The sequence below is a fragment of the Pelodiscus sinensis genome, chromosome 11 (assembly GCF_049634645.1).
Source record: "Pelodiscus sinensis isolate JC-2024 chromosome 11, ASM4963464v1, whole genome shotgun sequence".
Taxonomy (NCBI): domain Eukaryota; kingdom Metazoa; phylum Chordata; order Testudines; family Trionychidae; genus Pelodiscus; species Pelodiscus sinensis.
The window spans coordinates 19,499,928-19,522,835 of record NC_134721.1 but is presented as its reverse complement, the minus strand read 5'-3'; the positions used below and the strand labels follow the sequence as shown (position 1 = coordinate 19,522,835).

Sequence of the window (22,908 nt, the reverse complement as noted above, 5' to 3'; positions counted from 1 at the left end):
AGGAACAATTCCAGCACAAATACTGGCATGTATGACTTTACAAATGTGGTGTTAGTGAATGTGGGGTTTGTTTGGGGTTTTTTTGGTTTGTTTGTTTTCTGCAACCCAGGGATCCCAATTTTTTATTTTATTTGACTGGAAAACAGAAGAAAAAAGTCTGAAAATGAACTGTTAACCCCATTATAAAATAACATTTGTTGATGTCTATTTTTTTATATATTAAATAGGAATTAAACATTTTCAAGTATAGTATGTATTCCAAATAATCTTCCACTGAACCAGTGGAAAAAGAAATAGTCCTTTAACATACCAATACATTTTCTTACCTGTATATTTCCTTACTAATCACAGTTAATGCTCTGGGCCTATAATGAACTCCACGCAATGGACCTTTGAATCCATACAGTGGCCAGCAGATTGATTAGTCAACCAGGAGCCTGGCTCTACCTATGCAGAGTTCATTATGGAACTGGAGGCTACATTTGTAAAATGTCTTTACTTGTTTCTGGATTTTATTTGCTTTGGCTGATGTGCTAGTGAACTCAGTTTTGGTTTATAGTGAGTTTTACTTTTTGGACATATCTCCCAGCACAAGGCCTGGGTTGCAAACACTGCAGGGGAATGTTTTTAATGCCACCCAGACAACTATTTTCATTGGCATGTTTTTAAAAAGCCCAGAAACAGTTTATTAACGTTAGGATTTGTAAAACCCTACATTTTGGGTCAGTCTTGACCAAAGGAAAGCCTCTTACTTCATACATTGACAAAACTTTATTTCCCCAACTTACACTTATTACATCAAATGACAGCAATATGGCAAAGGACAGTTGTTATTGGTGAATTAACAGAAATTGTGACACTGCTTGGTAAAGCGATTAGCTGTAATTTAGATTAGGGATGCCATGATTTTCAATTTAAAGAGGGAAGGTACTGTCTAGGAAAGGCAGTGAGCTTTGCCACAGAGCTTAGCTGAAACGCTGCAACTCCTGAGTTCTAACTGCGATGCTGCAAAATGTAATGTGTAATTTTTTGAGAACTATGGTAACTGTCACTGTGTCTGTAAGACCAGGAACATTCTGGGTTCAGAAGAGATTGCTGGGTGGTAGTTGTTGCCACTAAAGCTAAATACCTGTAGTATGTGAACTTGAGTGAACCAGTACTGGATGTTTCCTGTAATTTTATTTTTAATTTCTGCTAACTTGATTCATTTTTATTGTTGCGTCTCAATGAATTCATGAAGCTTGATTCTCCCCATGCACACCTGTAACTTGATAAAGGTAAATGAAATTACAATGGTGCAAGGGGAAGGTGATTCAGGTCTATTGTTGTTTATTTAAGGCATGAGTGGGTTCTGGAGAGACAATGCCAAGGAACACTTCTGTGGACTTGAGCAAGGCTTGTTACACTGATGCTTCTGTTCCTGTGTTGTAGAATTTCATGTTATGATCAGTTTCACAATATTGATAAAGTTATACCAATGTTACAAAACTGCAAGGAATCTTACCAGATATGCCATGTAAGGTATCTGTGAAAATGTTATGAATTGACAAGTATGATAAGAACTTAAGAACACCAGACAGGGTCAGACTAAAAGTCCATCTAGCCCAGTATCTTTTCTTCCAACAGTGGCCAATGCCAGTTGCCCCAGAGAGTAATCAAGTGATCCCTCTCCTGTCACCCATTTCCATCCTCTGAGAAACAGAGGCTATGGACACCATTCCTGCCCATCCTGGCTAATAGCCACTGATGGACCTAAGTTCCATGAATTTATGTAGTTTTTTTTAACCCTGTTAAAGACCTGGTCTTCACAACATTCTCTGGCAGGGATTCCATGGGTTGACTGCGCTGCATGAAGAAAAACCTCCTTTTGTTTGTCTTAAACCTGCTACCTAATAATTTGAATTGGTGACCCTTAATTCTTATATTATGGGAACAAGTAAATAACTTTTCCTTATTCGCTTTCTCCACACCAGTCATGATTTTATAGACCTCTATCATATCGCCCCTTAGTCTCTTCTTTTCTAAGGTGAAAAGTCCCAGTCTCTTTAGCCTCTCTTCATATGGTACCTGTTCCAAACCCCTAATAATTTTTGTTGCCCTTTTCTGAACCTTTTCCAATGCCAATATATCTTTTTTGAGATGAGGCAACCATATCTGTAGGTAGTATTCAAGATGTGGGTGTACCATAGTTTTATATAGAGACAATAAGATACTCTCTGTCTTATTCTCTATCCCTTTTTTAATGATTCCTAACATTGTTTGCTTTTTTTACTGCTGCTGCACATTGAGTGGATGTTTTCAGAGAACTATACAAAATGACTCCAACATCTCTTTTGAGTGGCTATAGCTAAATTAATCACCATTATTTTGTATGTATAGTTGGGATTATTTTTGCAATATGCATTATTTTGCATTTATCAACATTAAAATTAATTTGCCATTTTGTTTCCCAATCACCTAGTTTGGTGAGATCTTTTTGAAGCTCTTCACAGTCTGCTTTGTTCCTAACTATCTTGAGTAGTTGTGTATCATCTGCAAATTTTGACATATCACTGTTTACCCCTTTCTCCAAGGGTATGACTACACTTCAGAGTTTTGTCAGAAAACCGTTTGTTTTTCTGACAAAAGTTGAGTAACGTGCACACTGTAATCGCGTTCTTCTGAAAGTAAATCAAAAGAACAGAGGGTTTTTTCCGGTGTTTGTAATTCTCTTTCTACGAGGGAGTTCTTTCGAAAGAAGAGGAAGGAGGAAAAAAAGCACAGGTGCCCTGGTGGTGACTCTGTCCGTAGTAATCACAGCTTAAATGCGAGATAGTGTCCACACTGAGTGTGGATGCTTTCTTTTGGAAATTTTTTTTTTTGGAAGATCACTTCCAAAAAAAAAAAAAAAGGTTCTTCTGAAAAAAGCCTGAAGTCTAGACATAGCCCAGATCATTTATAAATATGTTGAATAGGATTGGTCTTAGTTCAGATCCCAATGGGACCCCACTAGTTACCTCTCTACACTCTGAAAACTTACCATTTATTCCTACCATTTGTTTCCTGTTTTTTAACTAATTATCAATACATGATGATCTTGTTTATGTATTTGCATTACCTTCATATTGTGAGTTATAGATATATATGGCACATCTGTATTTCAAAACTTGAGCTGTGTTTCTGGGTAACATCTTTATATTGGCATGTGTACTGTCTAGTCTATTCAATGGCCCATCAAGGATCATCAGCTGTACACTGAACCCATTGAAAGTAGCCAAGGCATGCATCTGATGAATCAGCAAGACATGTATTGATAGAACTTGTGCAATGTGTGTATTTGGGACAAAGGAATTACAATCCACATGGCAAAATAATATAAGAGGCAGCTGCATCATTTCCATTTTGTCTTGCTTCTTACCTCTGGAGTAACTTTTCTACAAAGGAAACTCTGAACAAAGGGCAGAATGACCTATCCAAATTGTGGATATATTTCAAAGGGACTCCCAAGCCTACAAACTCACCAATACTGCTAAAAACCTGACTGTGAAGTCTCTCTATGTATCTGAGTGTTTTATCATTTAACAATGATATTTAACATTTAACTCTTCTGGTTCTTTCTTTTTTCCTTATAATAAGCCTTTAGTGTAGACACAAAAGGGTTGGCTGACTGTATAATATTTTGGGTAAGATGCAAACTAATGTTGACCTGGTAACTTGGGTCCTGAAGAATATTTTGGATATGTGAGCAGAGTTTTTAAATAACTTCTCACTGGACTGGACCTACGTGCTGATTGGGAACCTGAGAATTGGAATTTAAGAAAGGGAACTGAATGTGATTTCTCTTCTCGGCTTCTCAATAACCAGCGTGAGGTATTAGAAGCACAGTTTGTAACTGGTTGGTGAGTTTAACTTCAGTGTTAACCACCAGTTTTTGGAGTATCTGCTCTTTCTTTAGCAGCATGCCCTGATCTTCTTATTTTCAATGAGGGTGCCCCAGGCCAAACAGACCCTGGGTCAAACAGACCTAACATTTCTTATTTTTAAAGTGCAATAATATTGAAGCCAGTTTAAAATTTTTGAATGCTCAGGGTTGGCAATACTGCAGTTCTCCACTTGTAATATGGGGACAAATATTACAATGCCATAGGGTATTAAAAACATTAATTAATTAATATGTACAGCCGCTCCCCGATTTATGGCCACCTCTACTTACAACCATCCGCACTTACGATCAAAGCGGTCGTAAATTCGGATCTGAGTTACGAATGACGATCCGCGCTTATGAACAGCGCGGTCGCCATGTAACTCTATGGGATCCGAGTTATGAACATTTCAAGTTATGGACCAAGTATTGGTCCGTAACTCGTTCATAACTCAGAGAGCGGCTGTACTAAGTCCTATGAATAGGCAAAATGATTGGTGAAGGGGGTATAATTATTACAATGTCACAGGGTATAGTAAAAATGAATTAATATTTGCAAAGTATGAATAGGTAAAGTGCTTGGTAAGAACCAAATATTAAGTTATCAAACACCACATTGAAATAAAGTTCTCTGTATCAGAGTCTCACACTAAGGGAAGAACAATCTATTGAATTTTTAGGAACAAGACCATTTACTGTTGATTTTAGGTTCTTTAAGCCTTTGATATTGATTTTTTTGTTTTACATCTAGCTGTGAATTTTTTTTCTTGGATGGGATTTTAGGAGGCAACATAATTTTCTTGCTTTTTGGTTTTGAACATTCAATATACAGTAATACCTGTGCGCACAAGATAGGAAGTGGGGTGAGGGAATTGTACTTATTTGTTGTACGTAAACAGATCTTATAGGAAGAGACACATTAGAAATGCATAGACTGATATTTTATAGATCACAGCGTTGCAGTCTGCATGTTATACAGGCGATGACATTATATACTCTACCTGCTTGTTAGGAGGTTACTGTTTCTGCATTTGGATTTAGAAAGGAAATGTGTAGGAAGACTGGAAAGTTTCTTGCGGTTAGTGAGAAGAGGGAACTGGGATCCCATGTCTTCTCAATTGCCACTTGCTCACTGTTTAACCTAATTCTTGAGGCCCTGAGCCTGCAGCCCTATGCAAAGCCTTGCACCCCTTTGAAGCCATAGGCATAGAGGAACAGGGAGGCTACATCTACACTGCAATGTTTTTGCGCAAAAATGGCCATTTTTGTGTAAAAACCTGCAGAGCGTCCACACCTCAAATGTGCTTTTGCACAAGTAAATCAGCAGTAAAACTGCAGAACAGAGGGCTTTTGCCAGTGTAGGTAAACCTGCTTCTATAAGGCATAACTCCCTTTTGCGCTATAGCTATTGTGCAAAAAGGTAAGTGTGGATGCCCCAGAGGGGTTTCTTGCAAAAGAAACCCCTATGGGAAAAAGTACAGGTGCTCTGATGGCCATTCTGTAAATGGCCAGCAGAGCTTTCTTGCGCAAGAGCGTCCCTGCAGCGTGGACACACTCTTGCGCAACAGCACTTTGCTTCTGCGACTTGCTTTGTGGGGTGGATGTGTTCTTGCACAAGCAGCCTGCAGTGTAGGCGGATGTGTTCTTGCACAAGCAGCCTGCAGTGTAGGCGGATGTGTTCTTGCACAAGCAGCCTGCAGTGTAGGTGGATGTGTTCTTGCACAAGCAGCCTGCAGTGTAGACGTAGCTGTAGGATGCTCCCCCCCCAAATGCAAGCCTCAGACAGACATGGAATTTGGTTGCTATCTGAAGCCCCATTGGCCGAGCTACAGCGCCTCCCGCCAAGGCAGAAGTCAAAGTACCCCACTGACTCGGGGATGCAAGGTTCTGCCTGCCCGCTGGGGGCGTGCCCGGGTTTTCTGTACGTCCCTTTACCCCGCTCTGAAAAGGGCACCACCCACCCTCTTCCTAAATGAGCACATGGCTGCGCGCCCAGCCTCTCCTAATCGGCGCATCTCGGGCCCCGCAACGGGGTGTTGGCAACAACAACGAAATCCTTTGCATGGGGCCAATGGGGAGATAAAAAGGCTGGAGCGAGCCGTGCCACCGAGCCCCCCCGTCTCTGTTCTCTGCCCTCCGAGCGCCCCTGCGCATCCCGGCGGCTCTCTCGGTTCCAATGAGCGGGCTGGCTGGAAGCGTGCCCGGGGCTTTCCCCCAGCGCCGGTTTCCAGGACAAGTGCCCGCGTCTCCCACTGCAGCCTGGTTTAGCTCAGGCCGGCTCGACACCTTTCTCTGCAGGGCTGGCCGCTTGCAGTGAGCCTGGCTCTCCTGTAGGCTACAATGTGTCAGTTGTTATAAAATCTGGGAGGCGGAGCCGGCCTGGGTGACGTAGGGAGAGCTCAATTCAAGCCTGCAGTAAAAGCAGGGCTGTGTACAGGCTCCAGGGGACCGAGCAAATGCATTTCCAGGAGGCAAACTTCTCTCTCTGCTTTTTAATGCTCTCGGCTAATCAGACGTACCGAGGGGTGGGGGAAGCGAAATGAGAGCCCCCTTTGCAACCTGACCTTCTTGGATTCAAGCCAAGCCTCCCTTGATTGCGCTGGGCTCGACTGCATGCTGCGAAGGAGGAGCCCTTGCCTGTCTGTGTTGCTGGGCTGGGCTGCTTCTATATTCTGATGTATTTTTTTCAATCTCTCTGAAGATTTGGGTGCAGCTGAGATTTTCCCCTCCTCCCACCTTTTAGTGCTGTTTCCACAAGGGCAAGCTTCCAAGCTTCCGTTCTGGTGCCCCTTGGTTCTTGCAAATGAAGGGGATTCTTTTTGCCAAGGGAGAGAAGGAGGGTTTTTTATCTTTGCAGCGAAGTGAAACAGACCCGCTTGAAAAGCTGCGAAACTGACTCACTGTGATCACATAGAGCGGAGCAGACAGGGGGACTTTAAAAAGAGAGACAGAGAGAGAGGATCGTAGGATCTCTTAGATCTTTCAAAAGATGTCATCTCAAACTAAGTTCAAGAAAGACAAAGAGATCATAGCAGAATATGAAACTCAAGTAAAAGGTTAGTGGACGCTTTACCTTTTGACTCCCTCCCGCCTTCCTCCCCTTCTGTTTCTCATTGTCAAATCATATTATGCATAAATAATCTTATTGTGAAAATCCTGGCTAAGCAGCCCGAGCCTTGGTTGTTTTATTTTCTGCCTGTGATTGTACAGAGGGAACGAGCGGGTTGGAGTGTGGATTATACTATGGGTAGTAAAAGCTGCATTGCAGTTGTATGAAAGCTATACGGTTGGCTTTAGGAGTGTCAGTTTTAGTAAGATCCATACTTCCCCTTCTTGATGGCGATAAGTCATTCTAAAGCCATTTTGATTAATGGCACCTTCCTCAGATAATACAAAGTCCTTTTCTCTCTATGAATATGTATGTAGCCATCTGTTTGTTGTATACATAAAGCAATTGACATTTAGTATGCAGTATGTAGGCAAGCATGTATACCTCCCATGTAAAGCATTTCTTCATATTACACATATTGGAGATGAGAATATTATCTATTCCATGAAGTAATATTTAGGGTGTATCTTAATCTTACTAAAATCAATGAGGTCCAAGTGTAGGACTGGCACTTCATCCTTAGCTCCCAGGTCACACAATATTATGCCTAGGCATAGTGCTAGAACATATGTTGCACACACCCTCTGCTGTGAAACCTCTGCAATAATAGGGTGGGTTCTGCATGGAATTTCTGGTATCAATGCAATGTACTTATTCCTGATTCAGTAGTTCTGCATTAATGTACCATCATCTGTGGCTTTCCTCCCTTCTTTTAAATAAGTTTTTTTTTTTAATTCTCATTCAGAAATTAAGGCCCAGTGCATGGTTGAGTTTTTTAACTACAGAGTATTGACACAACAGATTGTGTTGCCCAGTGTGGAACGAATATGGGATGTTGTATCATTCTCTACTTATGGCTTTTTTAAAAAAATCTGTGGATTATTGATAGGATAACCCAAAGAACTATTACAGTCTGTTGTGTGTGCACGCACTTGCCATCTGCTGAGAGGCACCAAATTCTGTGGACTGTGAAAAGAAAAAAAAATCATTGAGAAACTTTGGATGTGAAGTCAATAGTGAGCAATTGCTACTTATTAAAATGGAGTGGTGATCTTCACTTATTTATTTTGCTTACACTTTCCCATGCCATTAACAGTTGAGACCCATATCTTGCAAACAATAAGTTCATCTTTAAGTTTATGCCCATGAGTCTTCCTTTTGAATTCAAGAGGGCTCCTTGCGTGCATAGGATTAAACACCAGTGCAAGTGTTATGTAGGATCAGGAGCCTACAAAATACTTGCACTGGTAAATGGGATTGTTGGTGTGTTTTTATAATTAAATAAAGTGTACCATGTTTGTTTGCATCCTGGTAACATAGGCCCTGGTCCTGGCAATACTTTTGCAAGTGATTTGATGTTTATTTGTAGTTCTGGTGAAGTCAGTGGAGTACTTGTGGGAATAAAAATTACTTCTGTGAGTAAATGTTTTGCAGGATCAGGTCCTTTAAGGCAGACCACTCTAGTTTTAGATTTTACAGATACAATGTAATAAAAATTCCTAAATTAAGATTATTGAATGCAAAATTTCAGGCAACGAATTAATTTTTATTGCAGCTGGATTTATAATGGAAAAGTTGGCATCTTCTAGTCTAATGACAGTACAGATGGCTCCAGTGTAGTGTAAGGAGGGAGGATGGTTGGGTGTGTGTAAATGTGTAACTGCATGTGAATAATGTGTGCATATAGTTTTATTCTGATCATTAAAATGTGATTTTTTTTTTTAAAAAATTCTGGATCTCATAATTTCTCTATTGTTCTTGGATATCCTTTCACTCTGTGAGGGAGCTCCTTAATTTTGTTCATAGTACCATCATTTATAATAATCCATATCTTGGATTATTTTTGTTGATGGCAAAAAAGCTCTTGTGCTTGCAATTTTAAATTATTTATTGTTAATGTGTTTCCATTAAAGCCCCCCAGATGATATAGATGTAAGATTGTATTGGAATCAGTTCCTATGATATATTATCCACGATATGGTAGCAGAGTTTAAAAATGTGAAATGCCTCGGTGAGGGAAGATTGTTGAACACTTAAAGCAAAAGAACTTTATTTATTCTCACTAATTGTCAGCTTGTGTCATTTTCGTCCTGAATTCAGCCACTTCACCCGCCCCAGATACATCATTTAAATTGAACTGCTGCTTGGATCGCTCAAACTATTGCCAGATGGGAGGATTTTGAGGAGGGGGCTGTCAGTTGATTTTGTGCCATTGTTTACTCTTTTTTCCATTTCAGCCTTTTGTAGCTGGCTTTGAAGAATGATATAATAGTCACAACATATACCGCTTGGTGCCAATTACCTTTCTCCTCATGTATAATTTGGGCAAATTGATGTTATTGCACCCTGCAGTTAAGCAGATGAAATACTGTCTTAGCCTATGAAATCTCTCTGCTTTAAGGGAAAGGGAGGGATTTGCTTTTACTCCTCAAGACTGACCCATGCTTATACCATGTTTTAAAGATGGATTGGCCAATTGTGGCCCAAGTTTCTACCCCTACCCTGCTGTCATTACTATGGCTATGAGAGGCTAACTGAAGGTTGGGTAATGGCTTATTCTTACTAATAAGTTTTTCCATGAAGATCTCCGTGCTCTTTTTTTGGTGCATGAGACAATTCAAAATATTAGTTTGCCATGATTGTTCATTGCCTGATTCAGCAAAATGGAAATGTTGAAGCTGCAAGATCACTGCGTGGAATGTATCCCCCCTTGGATTCTCTTTCATCAGAGAAATTGGGACTTGGGCCAGGCCACTTTTCTGGGTGGCAGCAACAAAGAATTGTTTTGCGTATAGAGTTGGTATAATTTTCTTGAGGTTGTTCCATTCTTACAGTGCCTTTTGTATTTACAGCAAATTCTGGTTTTTGATACAACTGCCTGGTCTGTCCTTCAGTGTGAATGTATGTTAATTTATGCGTTGCTGTAGGCTGCAGTGATGAGAGAGGGTTTGTTTAGGATGATGCCGCGGCCTATGACTAGGACTAACCCGATGAAATTCAGAAAAGGAGAATGTACACAGTGGGCCTGGTCCACCTCTGTCGACAGCTGGCAGGACTCTTGTGAAATCAGTGGAGTTACCTCTGTATTAAACTGCACTGCTGGAGAGTAAATCAGAGCCAGAATTTTTTACCAGCAGAAACTTCGGAACAGATTTTGAATGGTGAATAGTCTCCACGGGCAGTGGTGGGAGCCGAAATCAATCCTAAACGGGGCAACACATTAGAAAGTAGATTGTAGGGAATAACTGCACTGATGGTTTTCCCCTACCCTGGGCAGGATGAATCTTCTCAGTTTGGTGATCATGACCATTGTTCCTTCTAACGTTTCCCACCCTAGAGCAGAATGAATCTTCAAATGTGTACCAGCGTGGAGGTGAAGGGCAGCATGTCACCATTATATTGGTGCACATAACAAAATATTCATGTGACAGGAGTGGGGCCAAGGGATTCTGAATGGGGGAGGCAAGGCTGGAGCACAGGACTGGGGTGCAGGAGTATGAGGGCTCTTGCTGGGGGTGTGGACTCTGGGGAGGGGGCTGGTATTGAGGGGCTCAGGGCTGGAGTCAAGAGCTGTGGCTGGGGATGCAGGCTCTTGGGTGGGGCTTGGGATGAGGGGTTTGGAGAGTAGGAGGGGGACTCCAGGTTTGGGAAGGGGCTCAGGGCTGAGGGTCGGGGTGCAGGAGGGGGGGACAGGCTCTGGGCTGGGGATGAGGGCTTTGGGGTGCAGGAGGGAGCTCAGGACTGGAGGGGTCTCAAGGTGGGACAGGGGTTGGGGCTCGGGCTTAGCTGGCTGTCACCCTGCTGGAGCTGAGGCAACTCAGTGCTGGGGCTAGTGAGGAGGGTCTCTCCTGCCTGTCATCGCTAGCAACCGTAGGGCTTGGGGAGAAATCTCTCCCCGCTGCAACCCTGAGCCTCTGTGCAGGGCTTAATGGGAACCACTGCGGCTTAGGGAGAACTTAGGTATGACCTCTCCTTCCTTTCGTTCCTAGTGTCAGGAGAGTGGGGTCATTCTGCCCTTCACATGTTGCTAAATGGTCAGACTAGAGGTATGATTCTGGCTTTATTTAAATCAGTGGCAGAACTCCTGTTAAAAGTTTTGCGTCCCCGACTTCTCCCAGATGGTCAGAACAGTTCTTCTGGCTTGTTCAATGGGAGAGTGGATCCCAGTCTGAAAGCCTGGGAACTACAGGAATAGATAAACCAGTTGCTCTTTTTCTCTTAACCGCAGTGGCTCCATGAAGAGAATGGCAAATTGCTTTGAATGGCAGTGCTCACAATGCTGAACTTTAAAACGAAGCCAACATGTAAGAGGAAAAATTATGGTTGGGCAGGAATGTTTATTTAATTGTCTCTTTGATCATGTTTCATAGTTGTGCACCCAAATGGTGGAGTAGTTCATAGCTCCAGATGTTGAGCCCCACTGTGCAGAACGCAGACAGGCCTGTGACAGGGAAGCCTGCCTTCCTTCTTCAAGGGAGGGAAAGTTCTGTAAACCTCATGTACTTCCTGTGCAAACAGAAAGGCGTGAGGTGCTTTGGAGTCAAGCAAATGGTGCTGTAATGTACAGGATTTATCCACATCCATCTGTGGTGCAAACAAGCTCCTTCACCAAGGCCATTGATGGCAGCCTGACAACATCTGTTTTCTCTGTCTCATCCTCCTTTCCCTCTGGGACATTCAGATCTCTATCCAAACTTCCCCCACGTCTGGGTGTGTTTAGTTCCATGTGTTTGGTTCAGGCCCATCTATTTCTGACATAATCTTTGCAGTTATTAATCAAATTCTGCTTTCTAAACCTGAACAGCCCTATTGAAGGCAGTGAGCTGAGTTGCATGGATGTAAGCTTGAGGAGAACTGGCCTGATGTTTTTCTTTCTGACCAGCCTAGGTCTTGTCATTTTCTGGACACTTTGTAGACTAAAATGGAGAAAACTAGCAAGAGAAAGAGACTAATGGAAACAAAATGCTGGCATTGGAACAGCTGGCACATGAATATCACAGGAGAAAATTGAAGAAACATTTCTCTTTATGGAGAAGAGGCCAGAACTGTGAATGTTAAAAAGTGTTCCAAAAGGCTAGATCAAAAAGGGAGAGGGTGCAGAAAAAAAATCACACATTTGCTTCCAGAGAAGTATTTTCACCTGCGGGGAGGGGAGAGAAGAAGTTTGCTGTAGTGGTAGGTTTAAAATTCCACCCCGCCCCCCAAGAAAAGATTTATGATCCATGCAGGGATGTGCGTGATTGCTGGCATGTACAAAATCAGTTTATTATAGAGGAAGTTTCTGTGACTTGTGATACAGTGGTGACAGAAATCATGGCTACATTAAATGGTAGCTTTCTCATCCAATGTGTCAGAGGCCAGAATGGAGAGACTCTAATTTCCATCTCTTCCATCCATTCATAAGATGGGGGACAACTAATCTAGAAATAGCAGGCCCTCCTAGTGAAGAGGCCTCCAAGTGATTTACATATGGTATCTCACAAATCAGATCTGTTAACTTTTAAAAGACAAACCCGTGATTCCAGACAGGCCACTGCATGTTGTGTGCATGTTAATGTACATGGATGTTGCTGCTAACAGAGCAGTTACTTTAGTGGACTAGATGCAGATCAGCCTTAGCTGAGACAAGAAAAAGGGACTAAACTTAAAACACTAAAATTGACTCAGTGGGAAAAATGCGATGTAAACATCACAACACAGTAAACTGAGGAAGAACTAGGCACAATAAAGGAAAACAAAGAATGCTTACCAGGGGAAAAATCACCAGGATGCTGAGAGAGAGGGAGGGAAGAGCTGGGGAAAAGCACTCAATTTTAACAGTAGCTCTAGCTAGAAAGAATAGAAAATATGCAGATGAAAGCCAAACCATACGTCCAGTGAAGTGACTAGGGAACTTTGCTATTGATTTCAACGAGTGGGTACAAATCTAAAGCTTTCTAAGGTGTGCAGGTAGTCAAAGAAGAACTGAAAGCATAAAAGTGCAGAATAGACATGGAGGTGATGTCACTTTGTTTACATATTGCAAAATCTCAAAGAAGAGGGACAAATGATTAGTCACCGGCTGGATTGTTTGGAAAAAGAATAAAAGGTGAGTTCCAACTACAGGGATGGGGGTGGGATGGGGAATGCGATCGTCTTTCTCATTATCGGATAATAAAGCTCTGGAATAAGCTTCCTCCCCAATGGGGGTTGTGGAATTTCTTATCACTGAAGGTTTTTAACAACAGATTGGACTTCAAGGATGGGCTAGGTTTACTCGGTCCTTCCTCAGTCAGGCCGTTGTACTTGGTGACTTGTCCCAGGTCCCTTCTAGCTCTTCATTTCTATGATTCTGTTCACAAATACCTGAAGAGTAATAAACACAGGGGATGGAGAGGATTTATGTAATGGATGGTTTGACAGTGGATAATGAGAGGAAACCATGAAAAAGGGCATTTAGGCTGAATATCAATAAACTTTTCTTGATACTGAGATTGCAAGTGGCTAAGGCCCCACTGCTTGTGCAATTTAAATAGTAGACTGGAGCACGAGGTAAGGTTACCAAATGAACTGACCCCAGCTTTGGTCTTGGGCAATTTACTTTCAGTGAAAATCAACTGTGCTCGGTATCCACATGAGGAATATGCGCCATTTGCATTCCATTTGAGGGCTGAAATGGAAGAGAAGTGATGAGTAGTTCTTGGACGCAAGGGCAATTTTCCTCCTGAATGTGTGTCTGTCTCTCTCTGGGGAATGGGGATAATTATATTAATTGACCTCATGGGGCAAAGGGGTGGTTGTGAAGACTAGGCAATGCTTGCACTGTGCCACACTTTGAAGATATAAGGTAGTTATACACATGGGCTGCATCTAGATTGGCACGATTTTCCGGAAATGCTTTTAACAGAACAGTTTTCCGTTAAAAGCATTTTCGGAACAGAGCTTCTAGATTGGCACGGACGCTTTTCCACAAAAGCACTTTTTGTGGAAAAGCATCCATGCCAATCTAGACGTGCTTTTCCGCAAAAAAGCCCCGATCGCCATTTTCGCAATTGGGGCTTTTTTGTGGAAAACAAATCTGAGCTGTCTACACTGGCCCTTTTGCACAAAAGCTTTGCGCAAAAGGGACTTCTGCTCCCGTTCAGGCAAAATAGTATTTCCGCAAGAAGCACTGATTTCTTACAGTAGGAAGTCAGTGCTTTTGTGGAAATTCAAGCAGCCAGTGTTGATAGCTGGCAAGTTTTTCCAGAAAAGCGGCTGATTTTCCGGAAAAACTGGCCAGTTTGAGACACAGCCCTACACTAGTGATAGGTATGTTGGTAGCATTATTACTGGGCTTGATGCAGGGGGCCCAGGACTAGGTAACCTAAAAGCTCTTGTCCATTTGTAATGTCTGTGCAGTTGGATAACCTGGACATACTGGATGAAAATATGTGGCTTGTATTTATCTGACCCTGGTAACTAAAGGTTCCCAGAGGGTTGAGTTGAGGAGCAGTGGGCGCTGTCCGGGGTTCTCTGCTTGGTGTCCCCATCCGGCTCCCTTATTTTGAACCTCTAACCCGCACTCCTTGATCCTTTATTCATTATTTGTCCCAAGCAATTAATTGGACATGGGTCCAGTGTCCCTCCCATAAGGCTGGGGAGGGGCTTTTAGAAGGTGGGCGGGCTTCGCCCGCCCACCATCCCATGTTTTCAAATAGACCCAGAGGGTTGAGGGGGGGGAAACTGCTCTTAGACCCTCAGGACCCTTTTGTTTGGGGGTATTGCCCCTCTCTCTAGTTTTCTGTGCGAGATGCGTCCAGAGCTGGTACAGGAAAAGCAGCAGTGTCATTTTCCCACTGTCATTTGAAGATGGGAGCAGGGATGAGAGTGAGCTGGCCGTGGCTCGATTCAGACAAAATAAAGTGATGCTGTTAGTTAGAAGACATAATTACAGCAGAGATTATATTGAGCCCCTCTCCCCCCAAGTGATGGCATGTGCTAAGGTTCATAATTGGTGTGTCGGGGTAGACAGCCAGTGATGGATGAACAACAAAGCAGTAGTTGTGGTTATAAGGTCACACTTCCATCTGCACTTGGCTGGACAGGATTGGCCTGTTCCCTGCAGATTCAGGCCTCACTACTGTTTGTGCAGACTTTTGTCACATCAAGATTAGACACAGCGGTGAAGTTGCATTTTTAGGTTTAACTGGCAGGTGAAACCATCTGGGTGCCACATGAGGGAGAATGTCTTAGCAAGAGCATGATGCATCGCTCACTGATCGGCACTGCTTGCTGCTCAGTTTCTGGCTAAAATGTAAGAGGTTGGTTTTGACCTAAACATCTGAATACAGTAAAACCTGTGTTATCCGGCAAGCTCGGGGATTAGGGCATTCCGGTTATTTAAAAATTTCGGTTATCTGAGAGTCCCATCAACCTAGGAAAAACCAATGGACAATAATAGTAAAACTCAAGTTTTTAATATTGTTGGTAGTTTTGTAGTGTGAGGCAGTAGTTCTCACATTTCTATTTTGAGTTAAAGATGATTAGTACTTCTTAAATAAAAAACTGTTATGCCAGTCATGGTAAACCAAGCCAGGCCTGTGCGCCTGAATATGTGACAGAATTGTGGCTGGGGGCAATGCCGGTTAACAAAGTTTTCTGGTTAACAGAGTGCCGGATAACAAAGGTTTCACTGTAGTTTGGAACTCCTATAGCTGAGTGATCACAGGACACACAGAGCTATGGACAGGTGCCTTTTTATTTTAGAAATAAATGAACAAATTTTGCTTGTCTGACTTTTTTGTCAGGCCCACTGTCCTTCGGCTGTCCATAATGCTGTCTGTCTCTGTTGTCAGACCCTCTCTCTCCCACCTCTCTAAAACACTCCTTTGCTGCTGCCAGGCTGTTTTCTCTCATTGTATCATCTACTGCAAGTTACTGAGTCTCAGGCCCTAACTTTTTCATTTTTCTGCTGCCCTACATCCTTTTTTAAGTTGCCAGAATATGAGGGAGAGGCCTAGAAAACAACACCAGGAAGGTTCTCTTGTGTAATGTGCAAACAAGCCTGAAGAATACCATTTCAGGACGCAAGCTTTCTTATTTGCATTTCCCAGATTTTCAGAGGCAAGAATGGGCTGCATTAAAAATAAATGCCAATAAAGCTGCAGGCGCATATTTATTACAGCCACGTTAAAGCTGCTTGTACAATACAGGAGATCTTCTGATGCACCATTTAAAATGAGCATTTTCAGACATAAAATTTTAATTGGTCTGTCTGGCCAGAAAGATAAGTAAATGTCTCTTCATCCTCATTACTGTCAAATGCATGATTTGTTACTTTAAATGTGGCAAAACTAACTACTTTTAATTATGTAGATGCAAACGTGGATGATTCACTGTTATAAATCTTGCAGGGAATTAGGCATCCGGGTGATTACGCTGTTTGTAGCTTGAAACTGCTTGCTGGGGCTTTTGTTAACCCTGGCAAAATACAGGTCAGTGGTGGAGTGGAGACCCCACAATGTTCTTTCATCTCCTTGTTCTGCTGTCTGTCTTCTGAAGAGCATCCTCCAGGACCTATAGCTATGGAAGATCTTTCAGTGGTAGCTCTGGCTCCAGCTCCATTGTGGAGGAATTGCTTGGGACTCATCTTTTGTACATTGAGGGTTATTCCTAATTACTATATGAATTGGGGATAAAACCAGCATTGTAGTGGCATTAGCACATGAAAGTGATTTCTGTGTGAAGAAGGCCTGCAGAATCCAGTGCTGAGAAGAACCAAAGCATCTTCTTAATTTTCACTGGAGAACTCCCCTTCAGGGTTTCTTAAATTTTAATCCCTTCCCACTGGTTGAACTTTGCTAAGGAAATGTAAAAGAGTATTTCTATATACAAGTTGAAACTTTTGTGATCCAGGACTTTCTTGTCTGGCAACATCCGTGGTCCAGAAGGGGACACCAGAGCCTGTGGGGAGACAGGAGAGCTGGCAGCAGGCCGGGAAGCTGGCAGAGCGCTGGAGTCTGTGGAACATGGGGGCTACTGAGCCTGCAGCTGGTGTGGCCGGGATGTTGGCGAGGCCACCGGAGTGTGCAGGGGGAGGAAGGTACTGGGAGGGAGAGGGGTGTACAGAGCCCACAGCTGGTGGGGCTGCAAGCACCCACAGCGCCACTGACGGCACTACCAGAGTTGTCAGGGCCATTAGAGCATGGGGGGCTGCAAAGCCTGCAGGGCTCCTGCAGCCATGGGGCTGAGGTTAGTGGTGCCAGGTAGCTGGGGAGAGGAGCCCAGTGGAGAGGCTGGCGCTCCCCCTCCCCCAACTTTCCCTGGTCTGGAAAACTCCCTTATCTGGGACCAGTCAGTTCCCGAGGGAGCTGGACCAGGGAGGTCCAACCTGAACAAAGATTGTCTGTGTCAGCAACCATATTTGGGAAATGGCAACTCCTGCCCCTAAAGCCAGCACCTGCTCAGAAGGAAAGTTTGGTGATTGTTCCAGACCTAAGTTCATCCTGCCAAACTCTGGTATGTTAATGTATATGGATACCCCCACCGTATTGCCAAAACCTGACTTGGGGTAATGTAGATACAAGGGATGTTAAAATCTAGTCGACTATCAGCCTAGTTGATTCCGCCCCCCTTTGCTGCCTCTATCAGATAGAGGGTAGAGGGAGTATTTGAAAGCGGCAGCTCCGCATAGCTGAGCCTGGGATCAGGTGTGTGGCGCTGCTGCTTTGAAACGCTGAGGCAGCATCCAAAGGGGCAGCTGCCTGTCAGTGGATCCCCAGATCAGCTGTGCGGTGCTGTGTGCGGAGCCTGAGGTCAGTTCGGAGTCCCCAGCTCCACGTGTCATTTCACAGTGGCAATGCAGCATGGAGCCCGGGGTCAGCCTAGATGAAACCAAGAGCCCTCACTCAATGAAGCTTCTCTTGTGGGACTGAGAGACAGTTTGCTCCCTCATGTAGGCTGGTTGGAGCTATTTCATTTACTAGGCCAAATTCTGCTCTTGGATACAAATATGCAATTCCCATTGATTTAACTGCTTTGCCTTACGTTTTTTTGGTGTAAAATCTAAGGGCCGAATATTCAACTGGTATTTTGGCATCCAGGCTACTTTGACTTCAAGAGAGCTTTGCTTATGTGTTCCAGTTGAGATTCAGGCCTTAAGTCTGGTGTGAGAGCCTTAAGTCTGTATCCAATCCAAGTTGAGGCATCCATACATCAAAAGCGACAAACAGTGTCTCCTTTTTCAGTTAATTCTTATGGTGCGTGGATTATTATTTTTTTTTATCTGGGTCTGAGGACTTGGTCCAGGCACTTAGTTTTTCCTCTCATGCAAAAGCCATCTACACACTGAGAGGGCTGAGTGTGCAGAGCAAAGCAACGTTCGGGAGGGAGAGAGAGAGAGAGAGAGGTGCGCTTCTGTGATCATAATAAAGATTAATTGATGCTCTCTAATGGAAACAAATTGAATCTATCATAGATGCTTCCTCTTAAACTCACATCCAGAACACTTGTGCGTGAAGGCCAGGAGAGTTCAACTAAATCAGCAAGTTCTTGGAAACAATTGACGATCAGAAGCTATTGATGTTCATTTAGCCACTATCCTGAAGATAAACATATAGTGAAATACCCTTAGAGCTGGCTTCTTTCATTTGGCAATTGGTAGAAGTTAGAGTAGGAGTGCAGCTGTCCACTTTCAGAAAGTGACTGGAAAAGGAGCACGTGGGTGTGCATGGGATAGTGTACTCTGGGGATAAAGCTGTGCATGGTTTCGGTGTTGCCAATAAGGCACTGTTCAAGCTCTCCATGGGCATGGAGGGCTTGAACCACGTTGTTCAGTTGTCTTGTAGACCAGCAAATTTTCATCCAGGAGTCTGCGCACTGTGTCGCTTCCAAAGGGGTCTGCACTTCCATTCAACATTTTTAGGGGTCCGCAAGAGAACCTGAGATGCTTAATTTCATCTGCCCCGTGGTCAGTCTCCGTGCTGTGGGCCGGAAGCCCCAACATGTTCCTGAGGCTCCTGGGTGCAGAGTAGATCAGGGAAGCTACACAAGCTTCCAGCACCGACTCCAAAGCACCCATTCGAGAACTGGTTGTTGCCAACGGTAGTTCCAGGAGTGGTGCCTGGTTGCATGCTCCATGCAGAACCACCTGGCTCCTAGGCCTTGGGGCTGGACATGGTAGCTGCTTCTGAGAGCAGCATGGGGCCAGAGCAGGCAAGGAGCCGGCCTTAGCCCTGTTGCCTACTCAGGTAAGTACCGCCTGGCTGGAGCCTGCACCCCCAACTCCCTGCCCCAGGTTGGAACCCCCTTTTGCACCAGGAGCCCTGCATTTCTGGCCCCACCTGGAGTAGCCATGAGCACCAACTTGTCCTAATGCAGGGAGGAGCCCTGAGCCTCTGCCCCCCTGTGGACCTCTGATTGATTTTTCTGTAGGGGTATGTCTACACTGCCTCCCTCATTCGAACTAGGGTGGCTAATGTAAGCATTCGAACTTGCAAATGAAGCCCGGGATTTAAATATCCCAGGCTTCATTTGCATGTTCCCGGGCGGGCGCCATTTTTAAATGCCCGTAGTTCGAACTACCTGCCCGCGGCTACATGCGGCACAGACTAGGTAGTTCAAATTAAAGCTCCTAATTTGAACTATCGTTATTCCTCTTGCAAGGAGGTTTAACGGTGTTTGAATTAGGAGCTTTTATTCGAACTACCTAATCCGTGCCGTGTGTAGGCGCGGGCAGGTAGTTCGAACTATGGGCATTTAAAAATGGCGCCCTCCCGGGAACATGCAAATGCACCCTGGCATATTTAAATCCCAGGCTTCATTTACAAGTTAGAATGCCTACATTAGCCATCCTAGTTCGAATGATGGTGGCAGTGTAGATATACCCTGGGTTAGTGGCCCTTGATAGAATAAAGATTCCCCACCTCTGGTCTAAAGGCTCCCTTACACAGTAACTCTTATTGGGGCAGGACGCCCTGGGTTATGGCCAAGATAATGTCCTCATTCCAGTTCAATTTGCCTGTGTGTAATGGGATCAAGCCAGGGTTCAGCCATGACACTAGCAGCATTATAAAAGTTTGTCTGTGTCTTCACAGACAAAGGCCTAAAGGGGATTATAGCATGGCCCAGTCACTGCCATGTTATAAGACAGATGGTGACGTGTGAATTTTGCTAAGCTGTTATGGCTCAGGTGTCAAATGGGGAGCCTGTGGTCTCCTAAGACCATATTTAGGCCTTTGGCTAAGATGCCTGACTTTTTAAGAGTGCAGAGCATTTCACCGGAGTTACTTGGTGTCAGGGGCCTGCTTGTCCCGTTTTCAGAAAAGTTATGATTTAATATATTTGTGGAAAGAACTTGCTGTTTGTAAAATATCTCCAGCCTATAATGTACATTTCTTTTGTTCTTTCCATTTAAGGATCTCCAGACATGGTACAAATAGTAATGCCTTGAGCTTCCCACGTTGCTGTGAGGTAGGGAAGCGTTGCTTTCATTTTCTCAGATGTAGAACCTGAGGCCCAGAGAGGGATTATGTGGCATGCCTGGGTATGCACGAAGTCTGTTGCAGAGTTGGGAATAGAACTCGGCTCCTCTGACTCCCTGTCCTGTGCTGCTTCTTCCTGTGCCTTGCAGTGCATTTGTACCGTTCGGCTTGTGCCATGCTTGAGGTAGCAATGCTCTTCATCCTGTGCTGAAGGAGAAAGAAACGAAAGCGCTGCAGATGTTTAAAATGGAATACCACCAAATTCAAAGCCCATTAGTGTAACTTGACCAGCCAGAATAGTGGCAGATGCACCATTTGAACAGCACTATACGTTAATCCCCTTGGGGTCCTATGGGAAGCTTTTTGGTTAAGAGCGAAGCAGCTACTTCTCCATCTGATGAACTGGAGGGAGTGCCTGCACTTTAGTTTAAAAAGGATGCCGAGTCAGCAGTCTTTCCTTCTCAACCCTTCCTTCCCCATCGGGCTGTTAGAGCAATGAAAGATCCCCATTTCCCTATTCCTCAGCCCTTGCTGTGGAGCTATGAGGTAAATTCTCCCTTTTCCCCAAGACTCAAAGAAGGCCATGATTTAGTTTCTTCCTCTCCCCCGCTCAGGTAAAAATCAAAGTGCTCCAATTTGCTTCAATAGGTAGTATAAACCACCACAAGAACACTCTTTCTCCCTGTTAAGCATGAACTTGATGTTTTTACTTTGCTCTAGATTGAGAACCTATTCCCTGAGCTGAGGGACTGTAGTTAGGAGACCCACACCAAAATCTACAACCAATGTAACCTGTGTATATCGGTGAGGCTCTGAGCTGCCCTTAAACACAGTAGGTCCAATTCTTCCCCTGCCATGGTCCATTCGGCACATGTGTTGGGAGTTAGTCGAATCTTGGCCCAAGAAATGCAGGTTACTGCTTGTGATACCTAGGAAACCAACCCAATTTCCCTCTCTGATGCTTGGGTGGGAGAAGGAAGCTGTTGTGCTTCAGATTGTTTCTGCAGTACTGGGATCCTCATCTGACCAGTTTCTGGATCCATCAATGCCCTCAAATTCTCAGGTGGAGGCCAGCCTGCAGCCCAAGAGCTGCCTATGGCTGATCAGGGGTCTATCTGAGGCCTGTGAGGCATTTTGTTTACCATTGCCCATGCACAGGGTTGCCAGAGATTCCACTGGTTGCCGTCTGTGTAGGTTTGTCCCCTGTCGGTGGCATTAAAATGACACACACGTAAATCCAGGGCACGTGAAGAGAGGTGCGTGATGATTGCACACAACATTGATTGGGAGAGCTGTGCCTCTGCTTCCAATCAGAGCACTGCTATAGTTCAGTCGGCATCCCTCCCTCTCCCCGCAAATTCTAGGCACACATGCTCAGTTAGCAACATTGCCCTGTCCTGGGAAAACATCTTGGCTATGACAGTCACAAAGATGGAGGGCCATTTGGGTGGCCCGCTCACTAGCAAGGCTTGCCCATCACTGATCTAGCTAATGCTGCCAGTTCTACTTTAGGCTGATTTGAATCCTGTCTCAGTACAGTGACTCACATCTTCTATGGCTGTGTCTACACTGGGCCACTTATTCTGGAAAAGCAGCCGCTTTTCCGGAATAAGCTGCAAGCTGTCTACACTGGCCGCTTGCTTTTCCGGAAAAGCAATGATGATCTAATGTAAAATCGTCATTGTTTTTCCGGAAAAACTATGCTGCTCCCGTTCGGGCAAAAGTCCTTTTCCGGAAAAACTGTTCCGGAAAAGGGCCAGTGTAGATAGCACAGTAGTCTTTTCCGCAAAAAAGCCCCGATCGCGAAAATGATGATCGGGGCTTTTTTGCGGAAAAGTGCATCTACATTGGCACGGACGCTTTTCTGGAAAAAGTGCTTTTCCGGGAAAGCATCCTGCCAATGTAGACGCGCTTTTCCGGAAATATTTATAACGGAAAAACTGTTCCGTTTTAAGCATTTCCGGAAAAGGGTGCCAGTGTAGACGTAGCCTATGTGTTCTTGGCTTTTAGGCTATGTCTAGACTGCAAGCCTCTTTCGAAAAAGGCTTTTTCGAAAGATGCTTTCGAAAAAGCCTCTTTCGAAAAAGAGCGTCTAGACTGCAAGCGGAACTTTCGAAAAAGCAAGCCGCTTTTTCGAAAGGCAGTCTGGATGCTCTCTTTTGAAAAACCCCTGTTTGCGTTCAAGAACGCCTTTTTTCGAAAGAGCACTTTCGAAAAAAGGCGTTCTTCCTTGTGAAATGAGGTTTACCGCCGTCGAAAGAAAAGCCGCATTCTTTCGATTTAATTTCGAAAGAACGTGGCTGCAGTCTAGACGCAGCTACTTTTTTCGAAAAAACCCGAGTCTGGACACAGCCTTAGTGAGCTCTGCCTGGAGGTGCTGGGGGGCGGAGGGGAAAAGAAACATGAAGTTTCTTATAGTGGGGAATGTAGCAGCTTTTCCCTTAAGTCAATCTAGT

The 22,908-nt window shown here is 44.1% G+C and overlaps 1 protein-coding gene across 5 annotated transcripts in view; it reads left to right on the top strand.

Annotated features, from left to right (window-relative positions):
* SRGAP3 (SLIT-ROBO Rho GTPase activating protein 3) overlaps window positions 1-22,908 on the top strand; it is a 266,808-nt gene that overhangs the window by 16,365 nt on the left and 227,535 nt on the right. For 2 of the 5 annotated variants that reach the window (XR_012906465.1, XM_006132813.4), the window contains exon 1: window positions 6,046-6,957. The exons of 1 other annotated variant lie outside the window; for it this stretch is intronic. Coding sequence is in view for 2 of the 4 variants with exons in the window: in XM_006132813.4 (XP_006132875.2) it covers window positions 6,891-6,957 (67 nt within the window). In the remaining 2 variants the exon portion in view is untranslated. Of the gene's footprint in view, window positions 1-6,042; window positions 6,958-22,908 lie in introns of those variants that run through there. 2 more of the 5 variants (XM_075938717.1, XM_075938718.1) reach the window with 2 other exon arrangements.